This window comes from Symphalangus syndactylus, chromosome 11 (genome assembly GCF_028878055.3).
Source record: "Symphalangus syndactylus isolate Jambi chromosome 11, NHGRI_mSymSyn1-v2.1_pri, whole genome shotgun sequence".
NCBI lineage: Eukaryota > Metazoa > Chordata > Mammalia > Primates > Hylobatidae > Symphalangus > Symphalangus syndactylus.
In genome coordinates, this window is record NC_072433.2 from 99,742,305 (window position 1) to 99,754,865 (window position 12,561).

The 12,561-nt window shown below is 35.5% G+C and overlaps 1 protein-coding gene, 1 non-coding gene and 1 pseudogene across 16 annotated transcripts in view; 2 read left to right on the plus strand and 1 right to left on the minus strand.

Annotated features, from left to right (window-relative positions):
* APC (APC regulator of WNT signaling pathway) overlaps nucleotides 1-12,561 on the plus strand; it is a 144,452-nt gene that overhangs the window by 59,586 nt on the left and 72,305 nt on the right. For all 15 annotated transcript variants that reach the window (XM_055298377.2, XM_055298382.2, XM_063612904.1 and 12 more), the window contains 2 exons: nucleotides 143-344; nucleotides 8,412-8,520. In XM_055298377.2, coding sequence (XP_055154352.1) covers nucleotides 143-344; nucleotides 8,412-8,520 — 311 coding nt within the window. The remainder of the gene's footprint in view (nucleotides 1-142; nucleotides 345-8,411; nucleotides 8,521-12,561) is intronic.
* LOC129492915 (chromobox protein homolog 3-like) lies at nucleotides 10,486-11,027 on the minus strand (annotated as a pseudogene).
* Nucleotides 11,205-11,310, plus strand: LOC129457876 (U6 spliceosomal RNA). Its single transcript, XR_008649424.1, has one exon. It is a non-coding gene; the product is annotated as a U6 spliceosomal RNA (small nuclear RNA).

Consider the following 12,561-nt stretch of genomic DNA (forward strand, 5'->3'; position numbering starts at 1 on the left):
TAAATAATTTTTTTTCAGTCGTGTATATTTGTGGCTAAAGTGTAAACCTAATATTTCACTTTAAAATAATATAATAACATTAAGAATATTTTAGACCGCTTAAAGCAATTGTTGTATAAAAACTTGTTTCTATTTTATTTAGAGCTTAACTTAGATAGCAGTAATTTCCCTGGAGTAAAACTACGGTCAAAAATGTCCCTCCGTTCTTATGGAAGCCGGGAAGGATCTGTATCAAGCCGTTCTGGAGAGTGCAGTCCTGTTCCTATGGGTTCCTTTCCAAGAAGAGGGTTTGTAAATGGAAGCAGAGAAAGTACTGGATATTTAGAAGAACTTGAGAAAGAGAGGTAACTTTTCTTCATATAGTAAACATTGCCTTGTACACTCCAGTTTATTGTTATTTTGTAATATAATATGTAAATTGTGAATTTATGGTAGGTGATAGCTAACACAGCATTTTGCATTTTTAAACTCAAAGATAGTATGTTATTGATTGCACTTATATTAAATCTAAAAATGTAAACAAGGCCGTTCCCTGGGATTCTGAAGACCTATTTTGTCACTTAAATATTTTGGTTTTTTGTTTGTTTTTTGGGGTTTATTTTGAGACAGGGTGTCACTGTGGCTCCCAGGCTGGAGTGTAGTGGCATGATCTCAGCTCACTGCAACCTCCACCTCCTGGGTTCAAGCGGTTCTCGTGCCTCAGCCACCCAAGTAGCCGGAACTATAGACGCCTACCACCACACCTGGCTAATTTTTGTATTTTTGGTAGAGACCGGGTTTCTTCATGTTGACCAGGCTGGTTGTCACTTAAATACTTTGACTACTCTGTACATTGAGTAATACACATAATTATAATATTTATATGTAGTTAAAATGTGTAACTTGCCAGATACTTTGGCCCACACCTGTAATCCCAGCTACTCTGGAGGCTGAGGTGGTAGGATTGCTTAAGGCCAGGAGTTTAGGACCAGCCTGGGCGACATAGTAAGACTCTCTCTTTTTTTTTTTTTGATTTGCAGTTTCACTTTTGTTGCCCAGGCTGGAGTGCAGTGGCACAATCTCGGCTCACTGCAACCTCTGCCTCCCAGGTTGAAGCGATTCTTCTGCCTCAGGCTCCCAAGTAGCTGGGATTACAGGCATGTGCCACCACGCCCGGCTAATTTTGTATTTTGAGTACAGACAGTGTTTCACCATGTTGGTCAGGCTAGTCTCAAACTCTTGACATCAGGTGTTTTCCCCCCTCCCTCGGCCTTCCTGGGATTACAGGCATGAGCCACTACGCTTGGCGAAGACTCTGTCTCTTTACCAAAAAAAAAAAAAAAAAAGTAGTAACTGATTTTTATTGAATATCTGATTATCTATTGAAGTATATTCAGTAACTACTAGATTCAGTAAAAGATGATTCTTTTCATTATGGAAGGCCCACTACAAGTGGCCACAAATGAAATACTTCTTTTTTTTTAAATTTATAAATAATAATTGTACATTTCTTGGGGTACGTAGTGATGTTTCTATACATATAATTTATTACAGTCAGATTAGCGTATCTGTCATCTCAGACATTTATCATTTCTTTGTGTTAGGAGCATTCATTGTCTACCATCTAGCTATTTGAAACTATGTAATATTGTTAACTATGCTCATCCTGCAGTAGTATAGAACACAGTTCTATGCAGTAGTGTAGAACACTAGAACTTATTCCTCCTATCTAGCTGTAATTTTATATTCTTTAACAAATCTGTCTTTATCTTGTCTTTCCCTCTGTGTTTCCTAGCCTCTAGTATTTACTTTTTACTTCTGTGAGTAAAAAGTAAGTTTTTCTTTTTTTTCTTCTTTTTTTTTTTTTTTTTTTTTTTTGAGACAAGAGTCTTGCTGTCGCCCAGACGAGAGTGCAGTGGCGCAATCTTGACTCACTGCAACCTCCACCTCCTGGGTTCAAGCAATTCTCGTGCCTCAGCCTCCCAGTAGCTGGGATTACAGGCACGCCCTACCGCGTCCAGCTAAGTTTTGTATTTTTAGTAGAGACGGGGTTTCACCATGTTGGCCAGGCTGGTCTTGATACCCTGACCTCAGGTGATCTGCCTGCCTTGGCCTCCCAAAGTTTTGGGATTACAGGCATGAGCCACTGCGCCTGGCCAACAAAACATTTCTTAATGTATAAGTTTTAATACCTGAAAAAAAATTGCTTGACGTATGGAATGAGTTCTGATTTTTCACAGCTAGTGTATTAATTCTTCTCTTCCTAAAGTTAACATTATCTCACTGCAGATACCAGAATATAGATCATTATCAGGAACTTCGTCAAATGTTTTATGTCCCCTAAAAGATTCCTTAATGCATGTATTAAGGAATATCTTTATTATCTTTATATTTCTAAAAGTTCTATTAGACATTCAGAAAATGGTAAAATATATAAAAGCTTCATATTATCTCTGTGACCTTGGTTAAATCATTAAATTTTTGTGCCATTTTCTTCTATAAGATAAAGATATGGTTCTACTTTATGGCATTGTTGTGAAAATTGAATATTAGTATATAGGAAATGCCCAGCATATCTCCCTGAGAGGCAGAAGACCTTTTATAACTTTCTCTCCAGTTTCATATATGCCCGTTTATAAAAATAGGGATAATTATCTGGACCAGAAATGATGTTACACTGTCTTTTATTTCTTAAGTTTACATAAGTCTCTGTTTCATGCATTGGTCCTAGACTATTGAAACACCATCTTGAAAAATAAGGGTGAACTAGGATCCATGATCTATCTCTTTCCCCTTTGAGCTCTATTAAGAGGCAAAGGACATGCATACTAACCTTTCCTTACTTGCTTTCTTTTCCTTACTTTGTTTTTTGTAGATAAAGTCTTGATTTTATTAGCAGAGAGAGGGAGTTTCACAGAAAAATATTAATTTTTGAAATAAGTTTTACCGCAAATACTAGTAAACCTAACAAATGCAGCTGTTAAGTGGTAAGGAATACTTGTAATAAAAATGTTCTTATTTTCTGTCTTGACATTATTTCTTACTAGTCTTCCAGAGTTCTTTGCATCTAAATCTAGGAAAAGCTTATTCAACTCTGTTCAAAGACTTAAATGCAATGATCTCCATGTTTTATTTATTGTGTAATACCACTGTAAATAACTTTAAGCTAGTATTCTGACTTTTAACTCTAAGTGGAAAATACATTTCTTTTTAAAAATATTTAAAGGTGCTTTAGCCTTTTCTGTTGTTACTATAGAAAAGACGTCTTGTTTTTGTTTTCGTTTTTCTCCCAAAATGTGGCCCAACTTCTAATTCAGGCTTTATTACACACTATAAAAAGTTGCTTTATCTGGAGAGAAAGCGGTATCAGCATGGTGTCGTTAGAAGGTTCTCAACTCTGACTGATCATTAGTATCACTAGTTTAGCTTTATAAAGCATCATAAATGAAAAGTATCAATATTCCTTTCCTATAGTCAGTCTCATTTCCCATGAGATAGTTACTTCTATAACTCTAAATAATATGTTTATATTACTAGTATTGGACATGACTTACTGACTTACCACTCTAAAAGATGAAGATTTGTTAAATTTACTCAATTATCCATCCAGTTTTAAATTCTGTACCAATTCTTTGGTCGAATTTGTATACATATACACATAACCAAATACAAATACATATATATATATATAAGTTCTATTTCTTGTTCTTTCCTGTGAGTGACTGTGTCTATTGAAGCCCCGCTGTATAAGATTTGGCAACTGTGTGTTCACCTTTATTTTGTGAAGACTGTTAACAGTTACCTCATACTATATATATTTGAGTCTTCATGTTTTTTTCTTTCTGTGAATTAGGCATAATGTTGATGTGAAATAAGTGGGTTTTTTTAGGACTCTGTAGTTGTTGGACACTGTGAGTCAGTAGTATGCCAGAATTAATTTTTACTCCCCATTGATAGAATATCATACCCTTTGTGCTGTTTAAAGGAAGATGATGCTATTTGGAATGTGTCTTTCTTATATAGCTCTTTGTTTTTGTCTCAAGTTTCTAATTCCCTTTCTTTTGTGTTTTTGGGAGCAGAAATTTGTGCCTTTATGATAATATGAGGATCTAGTTTCATTTTATTCGTAAATAAATTTTTATTGGAGCCAATTAATTTTTCTGATCTAATTTGTACCATTTGCTTCCTGAGCCTGCTACAGGACTGATATACCATTGTTGTCATTATGCTTCCCATTTAGGTCTAATGTGTTTGGGTGTTCTTGACTCTTGCTATGTTGGAGAGAGATAAATTGATTTCTTTCTTGTGTGATAGTATACTTATTTTGCTCTCACACTTTGATAGTTCAGGTAGGTTTAGGTTCAAACTCATTTTTCTTCATTATCAAGGTGCCAATGAGAAATTTGATGCCAGTCTGAATCTTACTCCTTTGTAGATGGCCATTTTTCCTCTTTGGAAGCTTTGGAATGTTTTGGTATGCATATTTTCTTCATTCATCGTGCTGAATATTTACTGTAACCATTTGATCTGGAAATTTATTTATTCATCTTTTTTCTGTTATATTACTTCTTTGATGATTTTCCCCTTTAGTTTTTTCTGTTCTTTCTTTCTAGACCTTCCTAAAGTCATAGTTTAACTCTATGTCTTCTTCCTTTATCTGTACTCCTCAGGATAAATGCTAGAAGTTCGTTAAGCCAGGACTTAAACCCAGCTTATAGCTTTATAACCTTTTTGAACCTCAGTTTTCTAGTTAGTAAAGTGATCATGAGAATAACGACCTCAAAGGATATCATGAGGATTAAATTAGATTTTTTTAAAGTCCCTAGCACTATGCCCAGTATATACAGCATTCAGTAATGTTAGGAATGTTGCTGTCATGTTCACTATTAATTTATTTAACAAATATTTGTTGATTGCTAGTACAAATGTGCCATGCTCTTCTAGGTGACCCCCAGTAAGGTAGAGGACTAAGAAGATGTGAGATTTATGTGAAAAAGCGTTTTTAAAGACCATTGGCAATCACAAAATAGGCCTTTAGTACACTAAACCCTAATGACTCTACCTGTTCTGAGTCTAGCCTTAGTTTCAGTTCTGAGCCTTATGAACTGCTGTTGTGTGAGTCACAAGGTCAACTACGATAATTTAATCACTTGCTATCATTTTAGCTGAAGACGCTATAACCTTGGCTTCCCCAGAGCATTTTACTACAGGTTAATCTTAAACTTGATAGCAGCAAATTGTCCCTAGTGTCCCTAACCTTCCCCTTACTTCAACACTGCCACTGACATTGGCCTGTCAATTTAAGCACTTTAAATGCCCAGCTCTTTTTTTTTTTTTTTTTTTTTTTAAGATGAAGTCTCGCTCTGTCACCTAGGCTGGAGTGCAATGGCACGATCTTGGCTCACTGCAACCTCCACCTCCCTGGTTCAAGAGATTCTCATGCCTCAGCCTCCTGAGTAGATGGGACTACGAGTGTCTGCCACGACACCCAGCTAATTTTTGTATTTTTAGTAGAGACAGGTTTTCACCATGTTGGCCAGGCTGGTCTCGAACTCCTGACCTCAAGTGATCCACCTGCCTCAGCCTCCCAAAGTGCTGGGATTACAGGCGTGACCCACGTGCCTGGCCCCAACTCTTATTTTATAAGTTCATTTTATAATGGAGGAAATAGTAGCATCACCATCTTTTTTACTCTTTTTCCCACCTTGGACCTGGTCAGTCTTGCAGGTCCTCACTAGGGAAAACTGAAAAATAGAATTAAATCTCATCTTTATGGGAGTTGTGGTACCCAGCTGTGAATGGAGTTCAGGCTTTCTGCAGTGCTTTCTCCTGTTCCTGTTGTCAGAAATCGGAGGGAGAGAGCAGCTTGTCTTTAGTCTGCCTTTTCTGAGGGCTGCTACCTCATAAGCAGGGGCTTCCTTTCTTCCCAATCAGTCTGTCACTATTAAGGTTGCCACATAAGAACAAAAGCTTCTTTCTTATTTTTTAAGTTGCTTCTCAGTAAAGGAAAATACATTTTAACAAGAACAGAACCTTCCACATACTCACATTAGTACTCACTGCTAAGATTCATTCCCATATTTGCTAAGAAACAATAATCAAGCAGAACTTTTAAAGTAATAATAGTATCAGAGTGGGCAACATTTCTCTGTATGACCAAACTCTAGAATCTATAATAGAAAATATCTACAAATCGGACTGCATGGAAATCAAAATTTTCTACATGGCAAAACGTTACAGTTGACCCTTGAACAATTCATGGGTTGGCGTACCCACCCGCTACATGCAGTCAAAAATATATATATAACTTTTGACTCCCCAAAAACTTTACTGATTGCCTATGTATTGACCTGAAGCCTTACTGATAACATAAACAGTCAAGTAACAAATATTTTGTATGTTATGTGTATTATATACTATGTTAAGTTAGAGAAAACATGTTATTAAGAAAATCATAATGAAGTGGAAGGAAATTCATGTATAAGTGGACCCATGCAGTTCACACCCATATTCAAGGGTCAAGTGAGTAAAAAATGTTAAAAAGACAAGTGTTAAGTTGGGAAAATTATATGCAGCCCAACAACTGACAAAGCACTATTATTTTTAATACAGAAAAGGTCCTACAAGTAAGAAAAATCACAGAAAAGGAAATACAAATGGCTTATAAACTCGAACAAAATGTTTAATCTCACTCATAGTAAGAGAAATCAAATTAAAACCAGTGATACACCATTTAAAAAAAACTAGACACGAAAAAGCAGAAAGTTGAATTAAACACTTCAATTGGTGATGATGGTAGCATAAATTGGTATAACATCTCACAAGGGCAGTAAGTTAAAAATTTATATATTCTAGGAATTTCTTTTATATAAATGCGTGTATATGTATGAAATGAGGTATATCTATAAGGCTATTCAATGCAGCATTGTTTATAATAACAAAAGATTAGAAAGGCCCTAAGTACCACCAACTAAGAGTTGGTTGTAGTGTATCCCTACATAGATTTATGAATACTAGGGAATTCTTGGAATATTATGTAGCTAACAAAAAAAATACCTAGTATAGATTGAGCATCCCAAATCTGGAAATAGAAAATTCTCCAAAATCCTCAAGTTTTTGAGTAACATGATGCTCAAAGGAAATGCTAATTAGAGCATTTTTGGATTTGAGATGCCCAACTGGTAAGTATAATAGAAATATTCCAAAATCCAAAAACACTTCTAGTCACAATCATTTTGAATAAGGGATACTCACTGTGCCTATTTGTGTTCTGCAAGATCGATTTTTTTTTTTTTTTTGTAAAGGAGACTGTTGCCCAGGCTGGAATGCAGTGGTATGATCTCAGCTCATTGCAGCCTCGGCCTCCTGGGCTCAAGTGATTCTCCCAGCTCAGCCTCCCAAGTAGCTACTACAGGTGTGCACCACCACACCTGACTAGTTTTTGTATTTTTTTGTAGAGATGGGATTTTGGGTCTTGGGTTTTCGTCATGTTGCCCAGGCTGGTATTGAACTGCTGAGCTCAAGTGATCAACCTGCCTCGGCTTCGCTAAGTATTGATATTACAGGCATGTGCCACCACACCTGGTCCCCAGGGTCAATTTTTAAGGGAAAAAAAGTTGCAGGACAACATATACTATAATAATATGCTACAATTTATATTTAAAATGTACATATAAGTATGCACATACGTCCTTGCATTTTTATAGGATACTCTAGTAATATACATAAGAAAATTGTAACAGTGGTAGCTCTGGCAAAGAGCCACATGGAAAGAGATAGATTATATACTTTTTGTACCTCTTGAGTTTTATCCCTGTAACACTCTTACTGTGCATTTATGTTTATAATGCTCAGGTATGCAGTATCTTAGTACAGATTGCTATGGAGAACACCATCATTTGGTGTTCAGATTCCAAACTAAGAAGTTTCTCTCCGTCACAACTTCCTCTTATTTCAAAATGACAGTATATTTCTTAGTATTTTGGCTGCTGTGAAGCTGAAAGCCACATCAGTGTCCAAAGTAGTAGCTTCCTCTATTCTAGGTTTGTTTTCTGGGCATCATTGCTGCTTTTCTTAATTCCTTTACTATGCTTTTTATTCTTATACTAATTTTGAATTTTGTTATATCTGTATCTTTTACCTATCATTATATTCTTAGACTATAAATATGAAGAAAGCCTTTAGTGAAGTGTAAGTATTCTTTTAAGGATGATTACCAGTTTATTTAGAAAAAAATGTTCTTTTTAATACTCTAATTTTAATGACTGTAATATTCTAAGTCCTCCCTTTAAAAATTGAAATCAGTGTAAATTTTTTGAGTAATTCATTATTAACACTTTGGGTAGAGAAGTTTGCAATAACAACTGGTGTAAGTATTGCTCTTGTGCAGTCTTTATTAGCATTGTTCAAATGTACCTTTTTTTAAAAAACAGGTCGTTGCTTCTTGCTGATCTTGACAAAGAAGAAAAAGAAAAAGACTGGTATTATGCTCAACTTCAGAATCTCACTAAAAGAATAGATAGTCTTCCTTTAACTGAAAATGTAAGTAACTTGGCAGTACAACTTATCTGAAACTTTAATAACTTGATATTTTAAAGTACCTAGGTAATCCATTAAAATTCAGGATAACTGAATTTATGGTTATTTGTAAATTGTAATATGTTTTACCCAACTTTAGGCCTGAATATACCCCTAATAGTTAATGAATTTTTATTTGTAAAGATGATAAAACTTTATTATGCTCAAATGTTTTATTTAAAGCTCTTATTTAGAAAATCTATAAAGTTTGAATTCTAGAGGACCTCAGGGTTCAACTAGGCAACTAGTTTTTTAATTCTGTGTATTGAATTGCCAAACATACTCTGTAGAAGTATTTATCACCATCTGCCTATTTTTTGTACTGTGTTACAGGAATCATGCCAAATAGTTTTTGCAATAAAAATAACTGAAAATATTCTAGATATAAATGCCAATAGCTATAGCACAGATATTAGCATTTTTGCAAACACTAAAGTTGGTTTGTTTTGCAAATATAACTGTTTTAAAAAATTTTTTAAGGAATATAAAACTATTGACCATTGTCCACCAGTGTTCACAATAAATTAACAGTATGCAGTTGAATAATGTTCTGATTTACCGCAAAGGGTTGTTTTTCTTGGCCTCTGCTGAACCAGTAAAACATATACTGAAAAGATTGAAGCTACATGTAATGAATGTGTTGGAGTAAAGAAAAAACATGCAAGTCAGTAGTTTAGATTACAGAAGTTTGTTCACCCATTTATGACAGCTGGTCCTAAACTGCCAACATCTCTAACCATCTGATTAGGTTTCCATGAGCCAAGTCTTAGACATTCCATGAATCATGACCTTTTAGTCAGCGTAACACAGGGATTTCAACTTTTTGTTAAGAAATGACTCAACGTGGCGGAGGCTCACGCCTGTAACCCCAGCACTTTGGGAGGCTGAGGAAGGTGGATCACTTAAGGCCAGGAGTTCGAGACCAGCCTGGTCAACATGGTGAAACTCTGTCTCTGCTAAAGTAAATACAAACATTAGCCAGACGTGGTGGTGCATGCCTGTAATCTCAGCTACTTGCGAGGCTGAGGCAGGAAAATCACTTGAACCTGGGAGACAGAGGTTGCAGTGATCCAAGATCACGCCACGGCACTCCAGCTTGGGCGACAGAGCGAGACTCCATCTCAAAACAAAAAGAAAAAATAAAAAAAAAAAAAAGAAATGACTCACCAGAGGAATCTTTAAGTGTCCATTTAATTGTCTTTTTTAGCTAATTAAAATACACTAGGATTTGTCTGGTTTCCTCATCTGGATGTTGCTGGCAATGGTAAAATTTTTCATTTTAGAAATTTTGCAAACCATTGCATTTATAGATATGAATTCTGATATGGCTGCTTTTAAATTATCCAATTTAAATTGTCCAATTAATTAAAATCATTCATTTAACTTGAAATGTATGACTTCAGGAAATTTTTCAATTTAACTTGAAGTGATTTATTTTTCTTAGATTGCTCAGAATGATGGCATTTCAGAAACATTGGATTACCTGCGATTTTTGTTTTGGTGAATGTTTAAAAACAATAAAAAAGGAAAACATTTGTGTGTGCATATTCTATATACACAAACACACATGAAAAAAAAAACAAATAAGAAACCCAGAATGGTCCTTAGGCGTATGAGAACAGAAGTTCTGATTGAGTAATGGCTATGGAAATTTCCCCTAATATATTTAGAAAAGCTGTTCTCTCATACATTGGATATAATATACCATGGTATCTAATTTTTTTTTCTGATGAAGGAAGCAACTACAGAAAGCTTTTATTTATTTGTTCAAAGTAACCAGTGCTATTAATGCAAAAGAAAATCCACAGCAATTCTCCCAATACTACTTTAAAAACAAACATACCAAACTTGATTTTCATTAAAATGTAGTTATTTCTTCACACTAGTAAATCAAAAACCAAGACCCATATAAAACAGTGCCAACAATTACTATGCTTCATCTTCTGGACAAGAATGCCAAGTTAGTTTCTGTTTATAAAAAGCAGTTACAATTTGAGGACCCTTCATATTTGCCTCTTTTGCCAGCAGCAACTCTGCCTAATCTGAATCCTTCCTTTTCATGAGAAACAGCAATTCTCCACTACTGTCTGTGGCACCAATTACTCCTTCAGGATCAAGACATCTGGCAAAGCCTTTTGGTTTGTCAGCAGCATCCCTTCTTTGATTTACTGTCATCAGATTCACTGTCAGATAAAGATTTTCTGTTCGTGCCATCTTTTTCTTGACTAGTTTTTTGAGAATTAAGAAATGCTTCAATTAACCCTGAACAATCTGAATTTTCTTTAGGTTCCCAAGTGTTGTCAGCATCTGTAAATCCCTCCCACTTAAGGAAATATTCCACTTTCCCATTCACTACACGTCAGTCATACATTTTCCACCACAGATTCTTCTGGCTCTGCCTCTTCATCTTTTTTACTCTTACCATTGTATTTGTTTCCTATTTTTTGCAATGTAGGTTTATTGGAGGCCATTTTTTATTGCAGACTTGAGGAGCTGATATTCACCACCTCCAAGCCGCTCTGGGTTATAAGTCTGCAGCGTTCTGTAAAAAAAAAAAAAAATCTAATCCTGTCAGCCTCTCCCTCTCCATGTCAATGATTTTATTCATGGGGTGGCACATATAAGAATATTTCTCAAATACATTTATAGTGGCCACGTCAGCAGCACATATCCTAAAACTGGAATGATGCAGAGAAGATTAGCATGGCCCTTGCTCAAGGATGAAAAAAAAGAAAAGAAAATTATATAATCTCAAACAAGACTACATATTTTAGCTATTATCTATAAATATTTCACGTAACTTTTTTTTTTTTTTTTTTTTTTTTTTTTTTGAGATGGAGTCTCGCTCTGTCGCCCAGGCTGGAATGCAATGGTGCAATCTCAGCTCACTGCAACCTCCAACTCCCAGGTTCAAGCGATTCTCCTGCCTCAGCCTCCCACATAGCTAGGACTACAAGCGCATGCCACCATGTCCAGCTAATTTTTTGTACTTTTAGTAGAGACGAGGTTTTGATGTGTTAGCCAGGATGGTCTCGATCTCCTGACCTCGTGATCCACCTACCTTGGCCTCCCAAAGTGTTGGGATTACAAGTGTGAGCCACCATGCCCGGCCACATGTAATTTTTTAAAAGAAAATAGACTAATTAAAATATAACTTACTCTCTTAGCTTAAATTTTTCATTTTCTACTACTACTTTGAGAGACCAAAATAGACAAAAAGGTAAAAATTGAAAGAGAGAAAACCTTTTTGAAAACATGTAGCTAGCTAGGTTTCCTGAGTGGACGTTGGCTGACAGGAGGTGGAACTGGAAGCTTAAGTGCTCACTCTACTGGAGTAATCATTCAGGGTTTTGAGAGAGAGAAAGGATCCCTTTTTCTGACAGGGCCTTAACATGTTAACACTTAACAGTGCTCCTGGGAATTAAGGAGCACAGATAGTGAGAGAACAGTTATTGGAGAATTGTTAGCCTGTGAGGATTAGGAATTTTGGGGGATTTGTTGGGACTATAACTTTTATAAAGAAAAATACCAAAGTGTAGTTTTGCTTACCATTAACTTTGGCCATTAGAGAATACACAAAATCCAGAATTCCACTGTCTACATGAAGTCAGGTTCGGTAAAGAGCTTAAATGTACATGACAACTCAAGAGTATTTGGTTACTATCTGAAACAAAGATCAGTTGTCAAGTTAATTATTCTCTACTAATTTATTAAGTAGATCACATTTATTTAATATGATATATAAGACATTATCAGGGACCATTGGCAACATTAGCAAATTTAAACTCTGCTTGTATTTTATAACTATTTTTTAATTTCACAAATTTTGCATTTATGTTGGGAAGCCAAGTTAATGAACACTTTATGTGGAAATACCTACTTATCAAAACATTACTGAAAACATCAGATCTAAACCACATTATTGCAACATACTGTGTCATGTTCAATTTTTTTTTTTTTTGCAGAGAGGGTTTGGGAAGTGGAGGACTAATAAGTGGAGTTACA